At 30.5% G+C, this 21643-nt stretch overlaps 10 protein-coding genes and 1 non-coding gene across 11 annotated transcripts; 7 read left to right on the top strand and 4 right to left on the bottom strand. All coding sequences in view use genetic code 12, as the record gives it.

The window, feature by feature from the left end:
• Positions 1-210: 210 nt before the first annotated feature.
• SPR3 (septin) lies at positions 211-1686 on the top strand (the record flags this gene model as incomplete). Its single annotated transcript, XM_717475.2, has 1 exon — positions 211-1686. One exon carries the CDS (start codon positions 211-213, stop codon positions 1684-1686), a length of 1476 nt encoding a protein of 491 aa, XP_722568.2.
• A 466-nt stretch (positions 1687-2152) lies between these two features.
• Positions 2153-2256, top strand: CAALFM_C202080WA. Its single transcript, XR_002086378.1, has one exon. It is a non-coding gene; the product is annotated as an uncharacterized ncRNA (small nucleolar RNA).
• Positions 2257-2842: 586 nt separating this feature from the next.
• On the top strand, positions 2843-4039 carry CAALFM_C202090WA (uncharacterized protein; the record flags this gene model as incomplete). The annotated part of the gene is made up of 1 exon (XM_717476.2): positions 2843-4039. The coding sequence occupies one exon, from the start codon at positions 2843-2845 to the stop codon at positions 4037-4039; it is 1197 nt and encodes a 398-aa protein (XP_722569.1).
• Positions 4040-4906: 867 nt separating this feature from the next.
• Positions 4907-9979, top strand: SNF2 (SWI/SNF catalytic subunit; the record flags this gene model as incomplete). Its single annotated transcript, XM_717477.2, has 1 exon — positions 4907-9979. One exon carries the CDS (start codon positions 4907-4909, stop codon positions 9977-9979), a length of 5073 nt encoding a protein of 1690 aa, XP_722570.2.
• Positions 9980-10147: 168 nt separating this feature from the next.
• On the bottom strand, positions 10148-10702 carry CAALFM_C202110CA (uncharacterized protein; the record flags this gene model as incomplete). Its single annotated transcript, XM_717478.1, has 1 exon — positions 10148-10702. One exon carries the CDS (start codon positions 10700-10702, stop codon positions 10148-10150), a length of 555 nt encoding a protein of 184 aa, XP_722571.1.
• Positions 10703-11203: 501 nt separating this feature from the next.
• Positions 11204-12259, top strand: CAALFM_C202120WA (RNA polymerase specificity factor; the record flags this gene model as incomplete). Its single annotated transcript, XM_717479.1, has 1 exon — positions 11204-12259. The coding sequence occupies one exon, from the start codon at positions 11204-11206 to the stop codon at positions 12257-12259; it is 1056 nt and encodes a 351-aa protein (XP_722572.1).
• A 239-nt stretch (positions 12260-12498) lies between these two features.
• Positions 12499-13524, bottom strand: CAALFM_C202130CA (uncharacterized protein; the record flags this gene model as incomplete). The annotated part of the gene is made up of 1 exon (XM_717480.2): positions 12499-13524. The coding sequence occupies one exon, from the start codon at positions 13522-13524 to the stop codon at positions 12499-12501; it is 1026 nt and encodes a 341-aa protein (XP_722573.2).
• Positions 13525-13616: 92 nt separating this feature from the next.
• On the bottom strand, positions 13617-14138 carry CAALFM_C202140CA (uncharacterized protein; the record flags this gene model as incomplete). The annotated part of the gene is made up of 1 exon (XM_717481.1): positions 13617-14138. The coding sequence occupies one exon, from the start codon at positions 14136-14138 to the stop codon at positions 13617-13619; it is 522 nt and encodes a 173-aa protein (XP_722574.1).
• Positions 14139-14377: 239 nt separating this feature from the next.
• On the bottom strand, positions 14378-16753 carry CAALFM_C202150CA (cleavage polyadenylation factor subunit; the record flags this gene model as incomplete). Its single annotated transcript, XM_717482.2, has 1 exon — positions 14378-16753. The coding sequence occupies one exon, from the start codon at positions 16751-16753 to the stop codon at positions 14378-14380; it is 2376 nt and encodes a 791-aa protein (XP_722575.2).
• Positions 16754-17556: 803 nt separating this feature from the next.
• SAM37 (SAM complex subunit) lies at positions 17557-18627 on the top strand (the record flags this gene model as incomplete). Its single annotated transcript, XM_717483.1, has 1 exon — positions 17557-18627. The coding sequence occupies one exon, from the start codon at positions 17557-17559 to the stop codon at positions 18625-18627; it is 1071 nt and encodes a 356-aa protein (XP_722576.1).
• Positions 18628-19700: 1073 nt separating this feature from the next.
• On the top strand, positions 19701-21077 carry CAALFM_C202170WA (uncharacterized protein; the record flags this gene model as incomplete). Its single annotated transcript, XM_717484.2, has 1 exon — positions 19701-21077. The coding sequence occupies one exon, from the start codon at positions 19701-19703 to the stop codon at positions 21075-21077; it is 1377 nt and encodes a 458-aa protein (XP_722577.2).
• Between the last annotated feature and the right edge of the window lie 566 nt (positions 21078-21643).

Genomic DNA, 21643 nt, shown 5'->3' on the forward strand with positions numbered 1-21643 from the left:
CAACTATATAGTGTAGAAGATATATAATTAGCATCAATTGGTAGATAACTTTGTGGTACACCACAATTTCTGCCCATCTCTTTTCTGGATTGTTCAGCGTTTAGTTTTATTTTTTTCTTATGTAAGCAAATGTTCAGTTTAATTTTTATTTTGGCAACCAATCTGATAAACTGGAATTTATTCAATGGAATAAGTTAATGGATCCACATAATGAGATCAAAAGTAAAAAATTCCAGTGTTAGTCCAACAACTATTAATGATATCTCCACACAAAGTAGTCCAGGTTTAAGTACGCTTGTAATTTCATTACCAGAGTCGCCACATAAATTCTCTAATCCAATTGATATCATTTCCAAAAAAAGTTCTATTAAAAGCTTTAAAAGTGTCAAAATCATCAATACTCTGGAAATAACAAGTCCCCTTTTGAATAGTGCCAATAAATACTTGAATCCAACAACACAATCCAATCATTGTACATCTGACTTGGAAGATTCTAAAAAAGCTGGTTTAAATTGTTTGCCATATCAATGTGAAAAGAATTCAAATGTCATGGGCGGCAAATTTTCTTTAATGGTGGCGGGTGCTAGAGGTACTGGGAAATCAAGTTTTGTGAATTGTTTATTTGGTAATGAGTTGTTAGTTGAGAACTGTGACACTGCCAATAGAGAGTTTCTCGATATCAATCATTTTGAATTAACTGAGAATGGATTCACTTTAAATTTACAAATAATTGAAACTGTAAATTATAGTAATTTCTTTGACAAGGGGTTCAAATCGGATTCATTATGTGCTTTTGTGGATGAGAAATTTAAGGCTTTCCTTTATCAAAGTAGGCAGCCAAGAAGAGAAAGTTTAATTGACTCAAGAGTGCATTGTTGTGTTTATTTTTTAACCCAAACAGTCAACTCGATATCAGATTTGGATATCCAGACCATGAAGAAGTTATCAACTAGAACAAATTTAATTCCAGTTGTAGCCAAAGCAGATATGTTAACAGAAATTGAGTTACACAACTTTAAAAATCTAGTTAGAACAACATTGGAAAAGCATGAAATAGAAACTTGTCAATCTATCTCGAATGAAAAATTAGTGCAAGAAATTAATATGAAAATCCCCTTGTCAGTCATTTCCTCCTCTTCCTCACCACTGGAAATTAATAGCAATGGAAAAATCGATAGAGTTCGAAAATATCCTTGGTGTTTATTAGATATAGAAAATGAATCTTGGTGTGATTTCCATTATTTCAGAAAACTCTTGTTAGAAGAGAACATGTTAGAATTTGTGGCATCGACTGAAGTGTACTATGAGCAATTTAGGAACAATTTTCTAAGTGGTAATATAATTGGAACCCTAACTGACAGATCAACAAATCAATGCAAAGCTCAAAATTCTAGTAATAAGGAAAATTTTAACTATTATCAAGATCAACATGATAAACTAAAAGCAAAGAAACTATCTTTGATCCAATACCAAAAGAAGTTGCAAAATGAAATTCGCTGTTTGGAAGGTAAACGAGCAGAATTGCAAGTTTTTGTTAACAACTATGAATCATCAAACTTTGGAAATCAAGATTCTTTGAAAGAAATTACCAACAATGGCTATAATTTATCTTGTCAACCAACTCCGTCGGCAAATTCTTTGGGTGTTGAAATGTCATCATCTTCTGATACGTTTATTTCCCAATAAATTTGTCATCAAATCGATGCAAAATTCTTACAAAAAATACAGATTTTTTTTTTGCTCTTTCCAAAATCCTATTAAGATTAACACATCTACTTTATTACCTAAATGTTACCATAAAAAATCAAAATATTACAGTTTTTCGGCACTTTATTTATTATTTTGCAACTTCCTATTACATCTAGTCTTGTCAACCCTAACTTAAATTAAGTCGTGTGAAAAAATCAAATTCTTTACTATCATTCTCGAGGCCATCTGAAAATCTATAAAAGGAACAAAAAAAAAATTTTCTTTTCTTCTATTCATTTACATCTTTTTCTTTCTAACATCTAATAGAATATCTTTTTCTATACATTTCCATTCAATCATTCCCAATGCCATATGGTATTTGAACAAAAATATTAATGAGTATGTTTTATATCAAATTATCAAATTTAACATTTTCCCCTTCCGAACTAGAAGTATGATGAATTTCACAGGATGAATAGTTTTTTTATTAAGTATGTTTTTCTGGCATCTCTAATGTTAGGGCTTTTCAGCTCGATGAGTACATCAATTGACTAAATTATCTGATAATTTAATTGAATATAATCAATTAAGTGAATGAAAATGACATCATATTTATTTTTTTTGGGGGGAGGATTAGGGGAAATGTGATAACCAAATATTGGAAATGGAATTTTGTTACTAACTTGATTGTTTAAGACATCAATTAATAGATTGTATACATATCTTTAGATAGTACAAATAATATATATTTTTGTTCATTTATAATTGAAAGTAATTTTTGAATTTGTAGATCAATTAAACTGGAAGTTTGTTTGCGAATAATCGGGAGCTTCTCTCTACCCAATTCTACACTAATTAATAAATCCCTTCTCTAAATATACATTTTTAAGTCCGTTATTCATACCAACACCAAGGACAACATCAAAGAATTTACAACAGCAAAATTGAAGAATTACAGCTCACTCTATTATATCATTTAAGGACTTTTTGTATTCGCCGAGTTTTCTTTTCTTCATTGTTTCACCAAGATTTGTCGGTTTTCACAATTTTTTTTTTTTTGTTCACAACCTGGCTCATTTTTTTGTTTTCCCTGACAATTGAAATTTAACAACCACACACAATTGACAGACACATTTCTAATTACATTCTTAATATGTCACTTGAGTTAAGCTCAAATGAGAGTGAAGACAATTTTAGGGATGAATTAGTGGACATTTCTGGCCAAGTTTCTAAAAAGCCCATTAATATAGACTCTCGTCAGGTAAGATTAATCTTGGATCACACAGCCTTTGTTAGAGGGATTGGTAATATTAAAAGATGGTTCAATGAAGAGTATATCAATTCCAATACCACCAGATCTAATGAAATTATTAATTTGAATATTTATATTCCAACGTATACTTTGCATGAATTTGATTTTGTTAAAAAGGGCACATCTATAAGTGCCACCAATGCTCGTGAGGCAATTAGATTCATTGATAATTATTTAGAGAATGAAGTCGAGATGAATTCAGATAAGATCCAATATAATCTTATTTTGGAATCACCTCAAGACAATGTCCCATCTTGGAATAAGTGTAATCATTATAAAGTGCATTCTCCAAAGATCAAAGAATTCCCCAATTATAAAACTAAATTTGATTCATCTTTAATTGGACAAACCCCCAACGTTAATGAGGATTCGGAATTTAATGAAAATTTTGATAATGCTTTAACTTTCAATCAACGCAATAAATTGAATGATATACAATATGAAAATTCTGCATCGTATCAAAATGCTATTGCCAATTCTGATAACTTGGCGGAAATGCCTGTTCGTTTAAGATATTTGATTAGAAGTTGTATTTATAAAAGATTCATTGAAACAAAGAAACCAAAAATCAAAAATGAAATTGAAGATTGGAAATTGGTTACAGAAGACCCCATCACGAAAATTTGGGCTAAATCATATGGAATTGATTGTCTCAATGTTAATGAAGCCGAATTATTGATTTTCCAGAATTATGATGTCAATCTGTTTAGATTATATAATCCATATGCTAATGATGGAGATGATTTCGATCCAAGTACAAACATTTTGCAAAATACCATTGATACCACTTTGTATTCATATTCAAGCGTTCAAGATGAGCCAGTAACTTCAAATTACCGAGGTAAAAACAACCGAGGAAGAAATAATAGAGGAAGACGTGGCAATAAAAGAAGAGAAAGAGAAAGATGGCCTTTATCAACTGATGCTGTTGTTAGTGAGGAAAGAAATGAATCTGGAACTGGTTTCATTAAGAAGGAGAAATTTGGAGCAATTAATTATGCACCAAGAGGACAAGGGGAATTATGGAGACCAGGATAACTCAACTAAGCCAATTTTATTTTACTATAACATTAAATTTTTGTTTTTTTTTGGGGGGGGGGAGGGGCCATTTGGGTATTTGTATCTATTGCCATTTCTATTTGAACAAAAGAAAATCTGTGGATGACAGAACTTTAAGTTTAAGATTGACACGTATTCCTGGAAACAAGTCATAAAAGCACATCTTAGTATTTGGTTAAGAAACAGATGAGGGTGGTTGGAGATATATGTAAAATCATTTTGAATTCAGATTTCCTAAACAACCCTATGTCCCAAACATACACACACAAACACGTAGATACATTATATTATAGTCTGTAAAGTATGAAAGTATATAGTTGAACCAAATACACGACCCAATACATAGTATTCATCCGACAGCCACCACGCGAACAACAGATTAGCACGTGATTGAACAAAAGAACACACAATAAAAGAAAGAGAGAAAGGGAGAAAGAGAGAGAGAGAAAAAAAAAATGGAAGAAGGAAAAAAAAAAAAATAAACAAGCCAACAATTTAATTTTCCCTTTCTACTTAATTTTTTATAATTTTTTATTTATCACTAAATTTCAAGTTTGATATCAAACAATCAATCAATTTATATTTTGATTGATTACATTATTTTTTTTCTCTTTTCTTTCCAATAATTTTTCAATTATTTTCAATTGAAGTTGATAATTCATCAAGCATTTCATTTTCATTTTTAGGTTTATCAATTGAAAATTAAAAACACAAGTTTTAGATTTTCCTTGGGTTTGGACAAATTATTTATTGTTTACAAGAAGTTACTTCATTTTAGTCTTTTTTTTTTTTTTGCAATACATTCATTTTGATTAATCTTTTTGCTAAGTCTATTACTTTCTTATAATGAATCGTCAACCTACAAGAGAGGATATTCAAAGAGCGATTCAACGCTGGCATCAAATGAAACAACAATATGGAGACCAAGTTCAACTTAATCCTGAATTTGTTAAATTAACCAAGTTCTTGAATACTTTGAAAATGCAACAACAACGTTTTCAGCAACAATACCAACAACAACAACAACAACAACAACAACAACAACAGCAGCAGCAGCAGCAGCAGCAGCAACAACAACAACAACAACAACAGCAACAACAAAGTCTAAACCATTCACAACAATCGCCATTGCTACAAAATGCACAGGGCCAAACTCCACAACAACCTCCAACTCCTCAACAGTTTTCTAATTTCAATCAAAACGGTTATAATGGTCAACAGTTTTCTTCTCAAGTACACTCACCTGCTATTGGTGGGTCTTTATCGACTTCAGGACATGGAACCCCATTAGTTACAAATGCCAATTTGATGACAGGAAAGAAAAATACAAGGACACCAAATGCCCAATTTGGTAACCAGACGGCTGCTGGAACACCATTACAACAACAACAACAACAGCCTTTCCCTCATGGAAACAATTCGAATCCTATGCTAAACCAGACGGCTCAGCAACCACCACAATCTCAACAACGTCAACAAAACCAACCACCAAGTCCCCAATCAGCATTCACTAATCAACAATTCCAATTATTGAAATCTCAGCTTCAAGCATTCAAGTATTTTGTGAGAGCTCCTGGTCAGGGTCAAGGTCAAATACCACAAAACTTAATAGCATATGTTTCGAATCCATCATCTGCTATGGCCAATGATATGTACTTACCAGCAGTGAACCGGCCTCAAACTAATGGTATGGATCGTACAATGCAAATGCCACAATCAATACCTTCACAACCACAACAATATGCCCTTCAACAACAAAACGATTTGCTGAACCTGAATCCAAAGTCAACTGGAGGCACCCCTGAAATCCCAGAAAAGAAAAAAGGAAAGCGTGGACCTAAACCAAAGAATCCGAAAAAACCTACAAAGAAACAGTTGAGAGAAGAAGAACAGAGACTTGCATTGGAAAAACAAAGACAAGAACTTGAACAAAATAGACTCAAGAGTAGTGCTCCTCAAGCATTCCCGCCTCAAGCAGGTTTACAAGGACAAGCTCCTTTCCCACCACAACCACCACAGCAGTCACAACAACATGTACCTCAACCACCTCCAGCATCAACTTCATCTAGTCCACCCGGTGGGTTGCCACAGCTGCAACCGCAACCGCAACAGCAACAGCAACAGCCATCTCGTCCAATTACTAAACCTGCCACACCTCAACCTTTATTCCCTGATCCATCTCCTCCAGTGAATATAAAGAGTGTAGTACCCGACAAAGCAAACAACAAGAAGGTAATAATACCGGTAACTAAACCAAATATTGAAGTAGACACCTTCGAGTTATTTGACATTATCAGTGATGAGGTGAAAGATATACCGTTTAATACTTTATATGCTCCACAGAGTAGATTTCAGATCCCTTCGTTTTTGCCTGATGGTATAAATATGGAAGATATTTATGTGAACAGAGAAGGATATATGCAAATTACAATAGAACAAGAGAAGGAGAGATTAAGAAAACAAATTGACAGTTTGAATGAAAAAGACACTGAAAAGAAATTGGAACTTGAAACACAATTAAGTCAATTGGAATTGATTCCTTATCAGAAAGATTTACGTGGTAAAGTTCTTATACAATCTTGGTTTGGGAAATCATTACTTCCTAATTCACATCCAAACTTTTTAGCAAGATTCAGTTCATTATCTATGGACAGTGTTCATATGACAACAGATTTATACCGACTCCAATTGGAATCCATGATGAGAGAACAAAATAAGAAACATGGCAAAACTATTGAAGAAATCATAAATTTCAGTGATCGAAGTAGCATCAAAGCCGTCAAGAAATCAGACCGGTTGTCAAGGTTTATGACTAAAATTAATAATTTCCATAATCAAACTGCCAAGGAAGAACAGAAAAAGTTGGAAAAAATGGCTAAACAACGTTTGCAAGCATTGAAACTGAATGATGAAGAAGCTTATTTGAAATTGTTGGATCATACAAAGGATACAAGAATTACCCATTTATTAGAACAAACAAATCAATTTTTGGACTCTTTGGCTCTTGCAGTGCAAAGTCAACAAAAAGAGGCTCAGGACAATTTAGCATATTCAGGTCGTGCCATAGAACCAGCATCAGTTGAACCCCTTGATGATGAGAAGAGAGAAAAAATTGATTATTATAATGTTGCTCATAGAATTAAAGAAGAAGTCACCAAGCAACCTTCAATATTGGTTGGGGGTACTTTGAAGGAGTATCAATTGAAAGGTTTACAATGGATGGTTTCATTGTTTAATAATCATTTGAACGGTATCTTGGCAGATGAGATGGGTTTGGGTAAAACAATTCAAACTATTTCATTACTCACATATCTTGTGGAAGTGAAAAAAATTCCTGGTCCATTTTTAGTAATTGTTCCCTTATCAACAGTAACCAATTGGAATTTAGAATTTGAAAAATGGGCTCCCTCAATTAAAAAAATTACCTATAAAGGTACTCCAAATCAACGTAAAGTGATGCAACACGATATCAGAACCGGGAATTTCCAATTAGTATTGACGACATTTGAATATGTTATTAAAGATAAAGGATTATTGGGTAGAATCAAATGGGTCCATATGATTATTGATGAAGGTCATCGTATGAAGAATGCTAATTCGAAATTATCTGAGACATTGACACAAAATTACCATAGTGATTATCGTTTGATTTTGACTGGTACTCCATTGCAAAATAACTTACCAGAATTATGGGCCTTGTTAAATTTTGTTTTACCCAAAATTTTCAACTCTGTGAAATCATTTGATGAATGGTTCAATACACCATTTGCCAATACTGGTGGTCAAGATAAGATAGAATTGACAGAAGAAGAAACATTGTTGGTGATTAGAAGATTGCATAAAGTTTTAAGACCGTTCCTTTTAAGAAGATTAAAGAAAGATGTTGAAAAAGATTTACCAAACAAGGTGGAAAAAGTTGTCAAATGTAAATCATCGGCATTGCAATCTAAATTATATCAACAAATGTTGAGGTATAATATGTTGTATGCTGGAGATCCTGCCAATGGATCAGTGCCCGTTGCTATAAAAAACGCCAACAATCAAATAATGCAATTGAAAAAAATTTGTAATCACCCTTTTGTTTATGAAGAAGTTGAGAATTTGATTAATCCTAATATTGAAACCAACGATCAGATTTGGAGAGTAGCTGGTAAATTTGAATTATTAGACAAAGTCTTACCTAAATTCAAAGCTACTGGTCATAAAGTTTTGATTTTCTTCCAAATGACTCAAATTATGAATATCATGGAAGACTTTTTACGATTCAGAGGTATGAAATATATGAGATTGGATGGTGGAACCAAAGCTGATGATAGAACTGATTTATTGAAAAGTTTTAATGCCCCAGATTCTGATTATTTTTGTTTTCTTTTATCCACTCGTGCTGGTGGGTTAGGTCTTAATTTACAAACTGCCGATACAGTCATTATTTTTGATACTGATTGGAATCCTCATCAAGATTTACAAGCTCAAGATAGAGCCCATCGTATTGGTCAAAAGAATGAAGTTAGAATATTAAGATTGATTACGGAAAACTCGGTGGAAGAAATGATTTTGGAAAGAGCTCATAAAAAGTTGGAGATTGATGGTAAAGTGATTCAAGCCGGTAAATTCGATAACAAATCCACTGCTGAAGAACAAGAAGCTATGTTAAGAGCATTAATAGAAAAAGAAGATGAACGTAGACAGAAAGGTGGTACCGACGAAGAAGAAGAAGATTTGGATGATGATGAATTGAATCAAATTATTGCCAGAAATGAAAACGAGTTGGTGGTGTTTAGGAAAATGGATGAAGAAAGATACCTTGCTACCAAGAATGCTCCATACCCATCCAGATTGTATACCGAGGAAGAGTTGCCTGAAATTTATAAGATAGATCCAGAAGAACTTTTCAAGAAAGAAGACGTTGCGCTGGAGGAGTATGGTCGTGGTGCTAGAGAAAGGAAAATATTACAATATGATGATAATTTAACTGAAGAGCAATGGTTGAAGAAAATTGAAGGTATGGTATCTGACGACGATGATGACAATGACGATGGCGATGGCAATGTTGATATGAGTGATTCTGAAATGGAAGCCAAGCCGAAGAAACCGAAAGGAAGAAGAGGTCGGAAACCCAAGGTTGCACGTGTTGAAGATGAAGAAAGTCAAACTGAATCGGATGTTATTTCTGTTAAGCGTCAATTTCCTGAAGATGCAGATGACTTTATACCACCAAAGAGACAGAAATCTGCTACACCAGGTGGCACTACTACTTCGGGTAGAGGCAGAGGTAGGGGCCGTGGTAGAGGTCGTGGACGTGGAAGAGGCAGAGGCAGAGGATCTTTGTTGTCTCGTTATACACCTTCTGTAGACCCCTTAACTGCAGACGAGAGATCTACTTTACAAAATCAAATTGAAAACATATTGGGGTTGATCATTAATTATAAGAATGAACATGATAGAGTATTGAGTGAATTGTTTTTGGTGAAGCCACCCAAGAGATTTTACCCTGATTACTATGTTTTGATAAAGCATCCAATTGCACTTGACGTGATTAAAAAGAGAACAGCGTCAAAATCTTACAGCAAGATTAGGGAATTTTTGGAGGATATTCATTTGATGTTCACCAACGCCAAGATATATAATGAAGAAGGTTCAATTGTTTATCAAGATGCAGCATTCTTGGAAAGATTATCAATGGACAAATTCAAAGAATTATCAGCCAATCTTTCAGAAGACGAAATCAATAAGATTTTGGATTTCGCTGAGTTTGACGAAATGTTTAGTTTAAAACCATTAGTTCCTTCAACTGCTATCAAACATCCAATTGAAGCTAAATTAGAGAAAATAGATAAAGGTGAAGCAATTGACAGTCCATTACTCAATGCTTCTACCACTGCTGGAACAGAAGAGTCTACACCAGCAAATTTTGATTGATTTTACAAGATTCATTTAATTGAATATATAATATCATTAATTTAAAGAGAACTCCCCTTAATAAAAAATCAAACCAAAAAACCAAAAAAAAAAAAAAAAGTCATGCATTATCTGTATACTATATATATATATATTTGTATAAACAATTAATTTGTATTATTATTTTTATCATTGTTGAGCTTCATTGTAAGAAGGTAGAGTATCATCGATATCTCTATTATTAACAGCATCATTAAGGGTTTTATTCAAAATCTCACAAAATTCAAATAAACCACCATCATGAAATCTTAATTTGCCCACAAAATATTGATTTTTCGGTAGTCCATCAGTGGCAATACCATCTTGTGAAGAACTACGAAACATGAATTCCCAATAATTTGATCCAATCCAAGGTGCTTGTACTTTATGTGATAATTGTAATAAAGGTGCTAAATTCAAATCAATTACAAATGATTGAATATCTCCTTGAGTAGCAGTTATAAATACTAATCTTTTTGTTGTTAGATATATGAAGCCATCTTGTGCTTGAATCGACACTTTTCTCTCATTAGGATTAGGATTTGTGGTTGATGATGATGTTATCTCTAATGATTGTCTTGATGTTTTGGATTTATATTTTAAAACTTCTAACCCGTCAGAACTGACTTCAAATGGGAGTTCATTTGATTGAGATTGTATTATTTTCAAAAAATCAGGTTTTAATACAGCACCGGAAATAGACATAGTGATAGACTTTGTTAGAGAAGTGATTCTGATAGCTAAGATTAAAAATTGTTTTTGAAAGTAAACCCGTGGTTATAAAGTAGAGATTTTGTGCAATTTCACACGACACGACAGATAACAGAGGCAAAAGTAGAATGGTAAAGTCTATTAAATACAGAGCCTGTGATATTTCATGGCCAAATGAATAAGAAATTATAGATACCACCACCTAATTAAAATAGTTTGATGGTATAGAACACTTGTGGAACATATTCATCTAACGCTCAATTAGAAGAAATGCCGGACTCGAGACAAAGACTTGAATGGAGTTCTGGCCAATTTTCTCTCACCACAAAGATTTTTTTTTTTTTTTTTTTTATTTTTTTCCAAAAATAAAAAGCTCATCTGTTTTCTTATTTCATTCTACACCATAAACAACTAATACTTTAGAGTCAAATATAGTTGACAAACAAACTAATCATATCCAATTGTTCTAACAGAAACCAAATACAAACAATAATTATGAGAATACTTACAAAGGCACGAGCATTTAATCCTCATTTAGCAGAGATGTTTCTGAACAAGATACCCTATTATTACAGCAGAGCTCATATGGCTGATCCTGAAGCATGTCAAAAAATACTTGATAAATTAGATTTAAAAAGTAAATATGATGGTTCTAAATTAGATATTGTGGATGTTAATCCTGGATATGGATTATTTTCGACCATGTTGAATTATGAATTAAAACCAAGAAATCACATTTTAATTGAAAATAAAGAACGTTGTGTTACTAGTTTATCGTCAATAATCAATAAATTAGTTGAAGAAACAGGACATAATTCCAATTTTACATTATACAAAAAGGATTCATTTATATGGGAAACTTATAATGATTTGATTGACAAAGATAAACTTATTCAACCACAGATTAAATCATTTGATACTCCTCATGATGAGTTATTGATTTTGGCAAATTGGACGGGAAACAAAGAAGAATCGGTGCTTGCCCAATGGATTAAATGTTGTGGACATAGAAATTGGTTAATGAAATATGGTAAAGTCAGAATGGTTATATTTGCTCCTTCAGTATCAGCAATGAAATTTTTGGGTGAACCAGGATTTAAGAAAAGAAGAAGAACCGGGTTAAAACGTGATTTATATACTGATTCTAGATTGATTGGTGTTGTGAATTCAGAAAAGGCTCCAGGATTGGGATATGATGCAAGAGTTTTAGTTCGTGATCAACCAGTATTACTTGAACCATCTAGTGCTCATAGAGATGAAGATTATTCCGTGATTGAAATTTCTCCAGGGAAATATACTGCTTCACAAATAGAAAATATTGAACATTTTTTACTGGCAATTTATTTAACCAATAAGAAATTGGTTGATATTCTTCCTACTTTAGCTCCAGGGGCTATGTATATGGCTAAAGATTTGCCAGAAGAAATGTTGCAAAAATCTTCTTATGAGTTTACTTGTGAAGATATTATTAAATTATCAGAAGCATACGAGAATTGGCCATTCAAACCATCAGTGGCAGATCTATATGATTTTGATATTACTTTTTCATAAATGAAACAAAATACGTGTAACTACCGCCCAGTTATATTAGAGAGATTCAAGTTTGAATTGAGGTTTTTTGGACAGTGTGTTAATGAATACCTTGTACATAGTGAAGTAAACTAGCTTTTCTCCATAAAAGACCTAAATAAAAATAGATATTGTTTTATTATTAAAAAGAAGGCTAGACTAGACTAGACTAGACTAGACTAGACTAGACTAGACCAGACTAGACTAGACTAAACTACAAATTATAATTTCAAGTTTGGTAAATAGCCAGGATGATGTTGGTATTGTGGTTTAGTAGAATCTAATTTTTTTACAACTTTTACAGGTGCAGTAATACACCTTCTGTCAATATCATTTTTCAAATTAGTTGTTATTTGATCATTAATAATTGGTGTACTGACAGGAACAGGTGTTGAATAATGTTCTTGTAAACTTTGTGCCCGGATTGAAGATACTCTATGCAATTGATCTTGTGCTTGTGTTTGTCCTTGTTGGTACTGTTTTTCCTTTGGTTTTATTGAATAAGCCGATTGATGGTCTGGATAATATGACAATGGTGGGGAAATAGATGAAGGAAATAAAGGAGGAGGGGGAGGACGAGACGCTGACTGTTGTTGTTGTTGGGGTGGGGGTAATGTGTTGGACAAATTATTCCCATTAATATCTTTGTGACCACTACTGTTTGCAGTACCTGGTTTATCCATATGATCAGAATATACTGATGATGAACAAGAATATGCAACAAACAATTGACGTTTCATAATTGATTTATGATCATGGAAGAATAATACCATTATTGATAAAATTGATAAAAATTCAAATACAATCAAAATATAACCAAAATCTTTAGTTGAATAAGTTTTCAATTGACTTTTTGAAATTAAAATCATTAAAATAAATGCCACATTAAGAAGATTAATTAGATATAATGAACCTAAATTAACATAATGCCAAATCAATATTTTAGGACAACAATGAAGAAGAACATATAATAAGAATAAAATTATTGAATTTATTAATAAACCAATTTTACCTACTGTGATTGGTATCATGGAATTTCTAACTTTTTTAACAATTCGATCAACATTTAAAGAACTTGTCATTTCTTCAACATTATCTTTATTACTAATTCCAATATGATTTGCATTAACACCACCAAAACCACCAAAACCACCACCAATACTAGGGAGAATATGACCAAAATATCGAGGATATAATCGTGTCAAAACAATTCTTAAAAATTGTTCAATTAAATCATTTCTTTTCATTGACGACGACGACGACGACAAATCAAGATTTGTGTTTTTATTGACGAAWTTTTTGTAAAAGTATTGATTCAACTTTAATTAAATTTTGATATTTAAAAATTACCTTGATTATCATTATAAAATTTTTCTAAAAATAACATTTGAATTGAATTATCATTACACATAATAATCGGTTGACAAAGTATTGTTGTTTGATTAATATTATTCAAATATATATCTTCATTACGAACATAAATCCCTCGTAAAATATTCTCAAGATCTTGATTAATTATAAATTTATTAATTTCTTTCATAGTTGATAGTGGTGATACATTTGTTGATGATATTGGTTCGAGTGATGAATTGGATAATAATAACACAATATCAATTTCACCAAAATATAGTTTAAAATTAGAAATATAATGATTAATTAAATTAATGAATATTAACCATAATAGAAAATTCTTTAATGTATGGGCTATGGAAACGGTAGGATTTTTGGTTTCATGAGGAGGAGTTTGATTCCAACCTTGAGTTGTTGAATGAAATAAAGAAGTTGGAAAATCTATTGATAGGATTCTCATGATGATAAATTCTACAAATTGGTTTGAATAGTTAATGAGTATATATAACATTTTTTTTAAAAAAATTTAAAGTACTTAGCGTATATATATATATATATATATATGTGGCTGTTATTTATTTTATTTATAAAATTTTTGTAATGTTGAATGCAAAATAAGAGAACAAAATACAAACATCATTGGTATACGGAATTTTGGGTGCAAAGAAAAAAAAAATAAAAAGAAGAAAGCCTCAAATTCTTTATTATATTGATACAATAATTATATAAAGAGTATACTTCCATTTTATCTTATTGCAGTGGAATGTTTGATAAATTGGCAAACAAAGTTACTAATTTTTCACTATTAAATACACTTTCTGAAGGTAAACCAAAATAAGAAGCATTAGGTAAAGCCGACATCAAAGCAATAATTGAAGGTCCAACAAATGATTCTTCAGGTTTATTAATTCCTTGATTTTCTTGATCTTGTTCTTGTTGAACTCTTGTTTTTTGTTCTTCAATATTTTTAATTGCAGATTTTGATTCTTCTTCATTAAATGAATATGATGATGATGAACCACTGCCATTAGATAATTTACGTCTTTTTAAACGTTGTAATTCTTCTTCATCAATGATTCCATCAAATGATGTTAATATATCATCTCTACCTAATTCATCTTTTTTGATAATATTTATATTATCCAATTTATATCGATCAGTGAATAAATCAATTGGATCATCCTTAGGAAACAATTGTTCACATTTTTTAGCAAAACTATGAGTAACATCCAATGATAAAAATGTAGCAGCAAATGAAATATATTTTTTATACAATTGTTTTAAAAATTTTTTTAAATTAGTGATTTGTTTTTCAAGTTTTTTCCTAGTTATAGGGTCTAAATTAGTTAATTTCAATTCTTCTTGTAAATTACCAATTTCTTTAGTGAAATTAGCATCGGATGATTGTATAACCGTTCTCATTGTATCAACATCATTAATCATAATTAAATAATCTAAATAATTCAATAAGAATTTCCCATTAGTAGCAAAATTTTTTTTACCAAGATCAAATATTTTTAATGCCGTAGATTTTTTATCAGAATAATGTTCCAAAAGGGCACTTTCAATAAATATTTGATATCCAATATCAGTGAATTTTCTTGCTTGTTTGAAAACATTACGAGCTTCTTTAATTCCTTCGGAACGTTTACTAGCTATCATAAATTTAACATAAGTTAGAGTAATTGCATCTGATAAACGCTTTTGTTCATTTTCAAATGACAATAATTGTTTGGAATCGGCTAATGAGATTCTATAAACTTGGGGAAGCTTGACTGATGATGATGGTGCTGATACTGCTTCTCCGTTATTTTCACTATTAGATCCATTTTGACCACCATTGGGGTTAAGTTTAAGTTTTTTTGAGGGTGGTTGTTGTTTCAGGTCTCCACCGTTATCGTTATCGTTATCGTTATCGTTTTCTTCTTCTTCTTCTTCTTCGTTGTCGTCGTCATCTTCCTGAATATTATCTTTATCTGTTGCAGGATCAATACGTTCTTTTAATTCAGCAATTTGATTGGCCACAGAATTATAATCTTTTTGTAAGGCATCAAGTAAATTTTTAAACACAATTTTGGCATTATTAAATGAATTATCTCTTTCATATAATTCAGCAAGTTGAAAAGTAAGAAGCATACTTTTCGGATTTAAAACAAGCCCACCTTCTTTTAAAAGTCGTATACTTTCTTGTAAATTACCTTCTTCATTCTGTACTAATAAATATTTGACGTATTGAAACCAAATTTCCGGAACAAAAGGTAGAGCATACGTAGCTTGTTTATATACGTATTGAATACGTTTATCATTTACAGTTTCATCTTTTAATTCTAGTTTATTTTCTTTTTCTAATTCTAACCACCTAAGCCAATATTTCAATTGTTTAACAACATCTTCATCATTATGGTCACCAGGGTTTAAATTACGTTTTAAACTCTTATCAGTTATACGATTAAATTCTGTATTCCAAGAACGAGCCAACATAAATTCACCAGATTTTTCTGATATGAATTTCGATGCTGTAGCTGGATTTAATTCATTTTCCCATTTGGTGTATTGAGACCAACTAACTTCAATATTTTCTGTAGGTATGGTCAAGAATTTTTTATAAACTTTTCTAATTAAATCGATTTTTTGTTGTTGTTCCCAATTGGCATTTGGGTTCCAACTTTGTAAAAATTGAATATAATCTTGCCATAAACTTTCACTAGTTATATCTATGCCAACTTTATTAATGGCAAATTCAAATGCTTGGACCACCACACCACGAGCTTTTTCTCCTCCAGTGACAAAATCAGTAACACCACGAACATAATCAACGTATAATCGACATAATTCAACATTATCGGTGATTCCTAAACATTGTTGAAATAAATTTTCAACTTTTTCTTTTTCATCACGATTTAATTCATATTTAATATATTTACACCATGAAGCACCATCAAATTTAAAAATTTTCAAATATTTATCAAATGTGTTTCGAACTTGTTCTTGATTATCTTTAATGATTAATTGATCAATTAATTTTTGCCATTTATTATAATCTAATGGATTTAATTCTAAATCTTCTTCTAATTGACCAATTTTATCAAGAGAAAGTCGTTTAGACTTATTCTGAGGGATAAACATAAGAATCAAGTATTTGTAGGAAAATGGTAGTAGTAGTTGATGAGTAATGAAACGTGTTGTATTAGATTTGTTGTTGAAATGAAAATGAAAATGATGATGATGATGATGATGAACTTAGCAATATTGTGTTGGAGATGTCTAACTTCTTTGGCTCAAAATTTTTTTCTCTCTTTTTCAATCTCGCGGGCGGCCAGGCAGTTGGAGAATTCAGTCGTGTACATCGTTCAATTTGTTTTATAAAAAAGAGGCATCAGAGATATTACCCATTACCCATTACCCATTACCCATTACTTTTCATTAAAAAGGTGTTTATAAAGAAGATAAGGATCTGATGAAAGAAGTTGTCAGATTAAGCAGTAAATTTTTATTCCATTAATTGTGGCTCTATCAATTTTTTAGGAATCAATTAAGCAAATAGAATGACATTTGGCGTAGTTTCAACTTTAACTCATCACCACCACCAGTTGTTCAGTTTGAGAGCCTGCCTATTATGCAATATTTATACTATGATAGTGATGGGTTAGTATTATTATTAGAATTAGAATTAGAATTATAATTATTTGTATGTATTGAGTGTATCTAGTAATTCAATAACATGTAGTTAAGAATTGGTAGCTCTCATAAATCCTTTCTTTGCTCACGAGCACATTCATATTCATTAATTGGAGTTCTTTCAATTAAAGATTAATTATCCAGAAATTTTTCCTTCATTTTTCAATTCAATTTACTTTTTAATACTTCCTTTATCGTCTTGTTTTTATTTTATTTTTTTAGAAAGAGGGGGGAGGAGTAATTTTTCACTAATGTTACAATTACACGTTTGGGGCAAAGATAATGAAATATCAATAATTTCACCATCATGTATTGCATCAGCTTATTTATTAAATCAAGTGTTAACACCACAAAATATTGAATTTGAAATAATTCCATCAAATAATACCAATTTATCTGATATTAATCAATTACCGGTATTAATCGATAATGAAACCAAAGAGAAATATAATGGATATAATGAAATCATAAGATTTATTGAATCTAAATATTTGTCAACGTCAACAAAGTTATCATTAGTATCATATTTACCTAGTGATTCGTTGAAAACAACAAAAGAAAAGTTAATTAATAAAGGATTAATAAATTTATTAATTAATAAATTTGAATATATTAATCAATATAATTTATATTTAAATAATAAAAATTATGAAAATTATACTAGAAAATTATTTTCTTCTTATTTACCATTCCCAATGATGTATAATCAACCATCGAAATATTATGCTCAAGCTCAAGAACAAGTCAAGATATTAGGTTTATCAAAACAAAAAGTTAGTTTTTTCGATTTTACAACTGGAAATAATGAACAAGGATCAATAGATGTGGCCCCAACGGAGTTAATCAATGACGAAGATGATGAAGAGGGAGACGAAGACGAAGACGGAGCTAATGTCGCCATTAGTTCATTACATGAAAGACAATTATTAAAGAAATCAAAATCAAAACAAGTATTAAAAGAATCAAGAAATTCTATGAAATGTTTGATTTTAATTACTCAATATATTGAAAGATTTAAAACAATTTTCCAACATCAACAAAGAGACAGTGACGAAGAATTTGGATTTATATTTAATAATCAAAACCCCAGTTCTAGTGAAATATTATTCTATGCTTACATTTTCTGTTTAACCTATGAAAAATTACCTGATAGATTTATATTCAATTATTTAAAATTGAAACAAGATTATACATTGAAATTTATTACTGAGATTATGAATAAGAATCAAATAAGTAAAAATAAATTTAGAAATCCAATTGGAAACGAAATACCGAGTTTAACAAATGAAGTTAAATATTGGATTGGATCAATTGAATATTAATAAAAGAAGAGGAATACACCAAGGGGGGGGGATAGCATAAATATTAATAGTAATCTTGTATAAAAAAAAGAAATAAGTATATAGTTAAACATAGAAGAAGAAGAAGAAGAAGAAGAAGAAGAAGAAGAAAGGTGATGATGTACTTGTAGTATATTGTGTAAACTACATCTATAAATAGAGAGGGCCAAATTAAAAAAAATTGAGAGATAGAGAGATGAGAAAAATTTTTTTACTTTCTTTCTTTCTTTCTTTCTCTTTCATTTCTTTCTAAATACTCAAGTTCAATCTCTTATAAACTAATATTACATATCAATATCAATATCAATATATATATCATTTATCTTTCGGATTTCATTTATGTAGTCATTGGCAATCTTGCATAGTTTCATTTATTTCACAATATTTTATAATTATCAATGGAATAAATGATGGAGATTAAAATTTTCATTTTGCCATAAATCAAATTTTTTTTTTTTAAAAGTTCATGTTAATTAAATATCTTTTTAATTTAAACAGTATTTTCATTAGATTGTTTAGCAAAAAGAGTTTATTATTTAATTAATTCAACTTACAAAATGTTTTTATATGTTCTATAGTTTTGACGTTTTCGTAGAAGTTAGACATTAACAGAACTTAATTCCGTCAGATAATTAACAATCCAGTAGTTTTTTTTTTGGGATCTGTTTATACTTGTTATACACATGTAAATGCTGTTACAACACCAAATGTAGTGATTGATCAAGTACTAAATCTTTACTCTCTCTTTTTCTTCTCTATAGATTAAGCTCTGTTTTTTTATTAAAAACTCTATCTATTAATCAATCTTTGTCATTCTATTAGTCGATCTATTCATCCATCTTTTCATCGGCATTTAAAAAATAAAAAATTCACGCAAAAAAAAAAACAAAAAAAAATTTTTTATTGTTGTTGTTGATCTTGAATTTATATTAAACAACATCAATTATTATTACTATTTTCAACGGATATCTAATTTCTTTTCTTTTAACTCATTTCAACTACATACTTAGATCCACTGTAATTGTTTGATATCAATCTATAACACCAAACCAATAATGAAAGTATCAGTATTAACAACATTTTTATTACTGATCCTTCTAACTAACGCTGTTGTTATTCCTGACGATTTCTTCCCCCAGGAAACTCCGGCACCACTACCAACCAGAAGTACAAAAACTTCCGACTCAATACACCTTTTCAAACGTATAAGAGAAGTTATAATCAATAAAGATTATGCTAGAAATCAAGCAGCCAAAACTCAATCATCTTCCTCCACGGTAACCCCACCACCTAAATGGGTTCGTACTTTGACCGATGGGAAAGTTGAGATTGTTACCCCAACAATCATTCAAGGTGTAACTTTTAATGCTCAACCACCAAGTACAACTAATGGATTAGAATATTGGGTTTCATTAAAAGATGATGGATCTCCGAAAACCATCAAACCACAAATGAAAAATGGACAAATCAAAAATGGACGTCCTGATTATAGTACATGGTTTCAAACTGCCACTACTATTGTTTATAATAAAGAACAATTAAAAGCACATAATATGGCAGATGATGAAATTTTTGAAGAAGTTAAATATATTCAAGAAGGTGATTTAGAAAATCATTTATTAAGTCCAATTATTAGATGTACTCCTGATAGATATAAGAAAAAGGGAATTGGTAGAGATAAAACTACTGAACCATTTTGTACACCTAAAGATGATGCTAGATTAACAAAAGATAAAACTTATTTTGTTACTTGGTATTCAAGATTTTTCGATGAAAATAAAGTTGATAAAGTTAGAATTCATTTATCTAATATTAAAGAAAGTTTAAAACAAAAAGGATTAAAGAAAAGAGATGAACAAACAAATCAGGAATTTGATAAAAGATCAAAAGTACTTGAAATGGGTGGTAAAGTCACTGATTTTTCATTTTTCACTTCTGATTGGATTTCAAATGATCAAGGATATTTCCCATTATATATTGATGAAAATTGGTTTGGATCAGAATATTGGCGGAAAGTTTTGATTTCAATTCAACCAGATAATATTCCTGATGAAGAATTTAATGTTTTACAAAATTCTATTGTTGTAGAAATTTGGAAAGGTGTTAAAGTATCAAAAGATCATTTAACTGATTTGAAAAAATTAGAAGAAAAATATGCTAATAGACATATGCATGATATTGAAGTTGAAGAAGGAGTTGATTTTGAAAAATATATGATTATGATGGGATTACCAACTTGTGTATTAATTGCTGGATTTGGAATGTGGTTATTTGTCACGATTAATAAAATTGATTTGAGTAGTATTAAAAAACGGAAATTTGCTAGAAAAAATACTACTCATAAAAGAATCCCATTTAAAACTAAATCTAATAAAGATTATGATCATTTACCTCAATTCAATACTGAACTCGATGAACTAAAACATGATTAAATAAGGAGTAAGTGGGTTGAGTGGGTGTGTCAAGGTCATTTGTTATTGAAAGTTTAGGTAGTAGTAGAAGTAGTAGTAGTAAGAGTAGTAAGAGTAGTTAATAGGAGTAATAGGAGTAATATTTTGTTATAGTATAAACAACCTTTTAATTTACAATCAATAGTTAAAATTTCACAAAAAAACCACAAGTTGTCAAGTACTGATATGAATGGTTATGAATTCGGTATAAGAATTGGTGAATACCTGGTGGGTGGGTGGGTGGGTGGTGACTAATGGTTAGTGGTTAGTGGTTAGTGGTAAGGAAGAATATTGACAGGCGAGAAGAAGAAGAATTTTAATAGATAACCACCAAGGTTGAGGCTTTGTCAGACATAATAATCATAATCATAATAATAATAATAATAATAATAATAATAATAATAATAATAATAATAATAATAATAATAATATCTAGAAAATGTGTGTGTTAGTTAACATATAAATGATATATATAGATCTATTATATATAAAGACAAATCATTCTTTATCTATCTGAACTCTCCAATATCACGAATAATCAATCAACA

This window comes from Candida albicans, chromosome 2 (genome assembly GCF_000182965.3).
Source record: "Candida albicans SC5314 chromosome 2, complete sequence".
NCBI lineage: Eukaryota > Fungi > Ascomycota > Pichiomycetes > Serinales > Debaryomycetaceae > Candida > Candida albicans.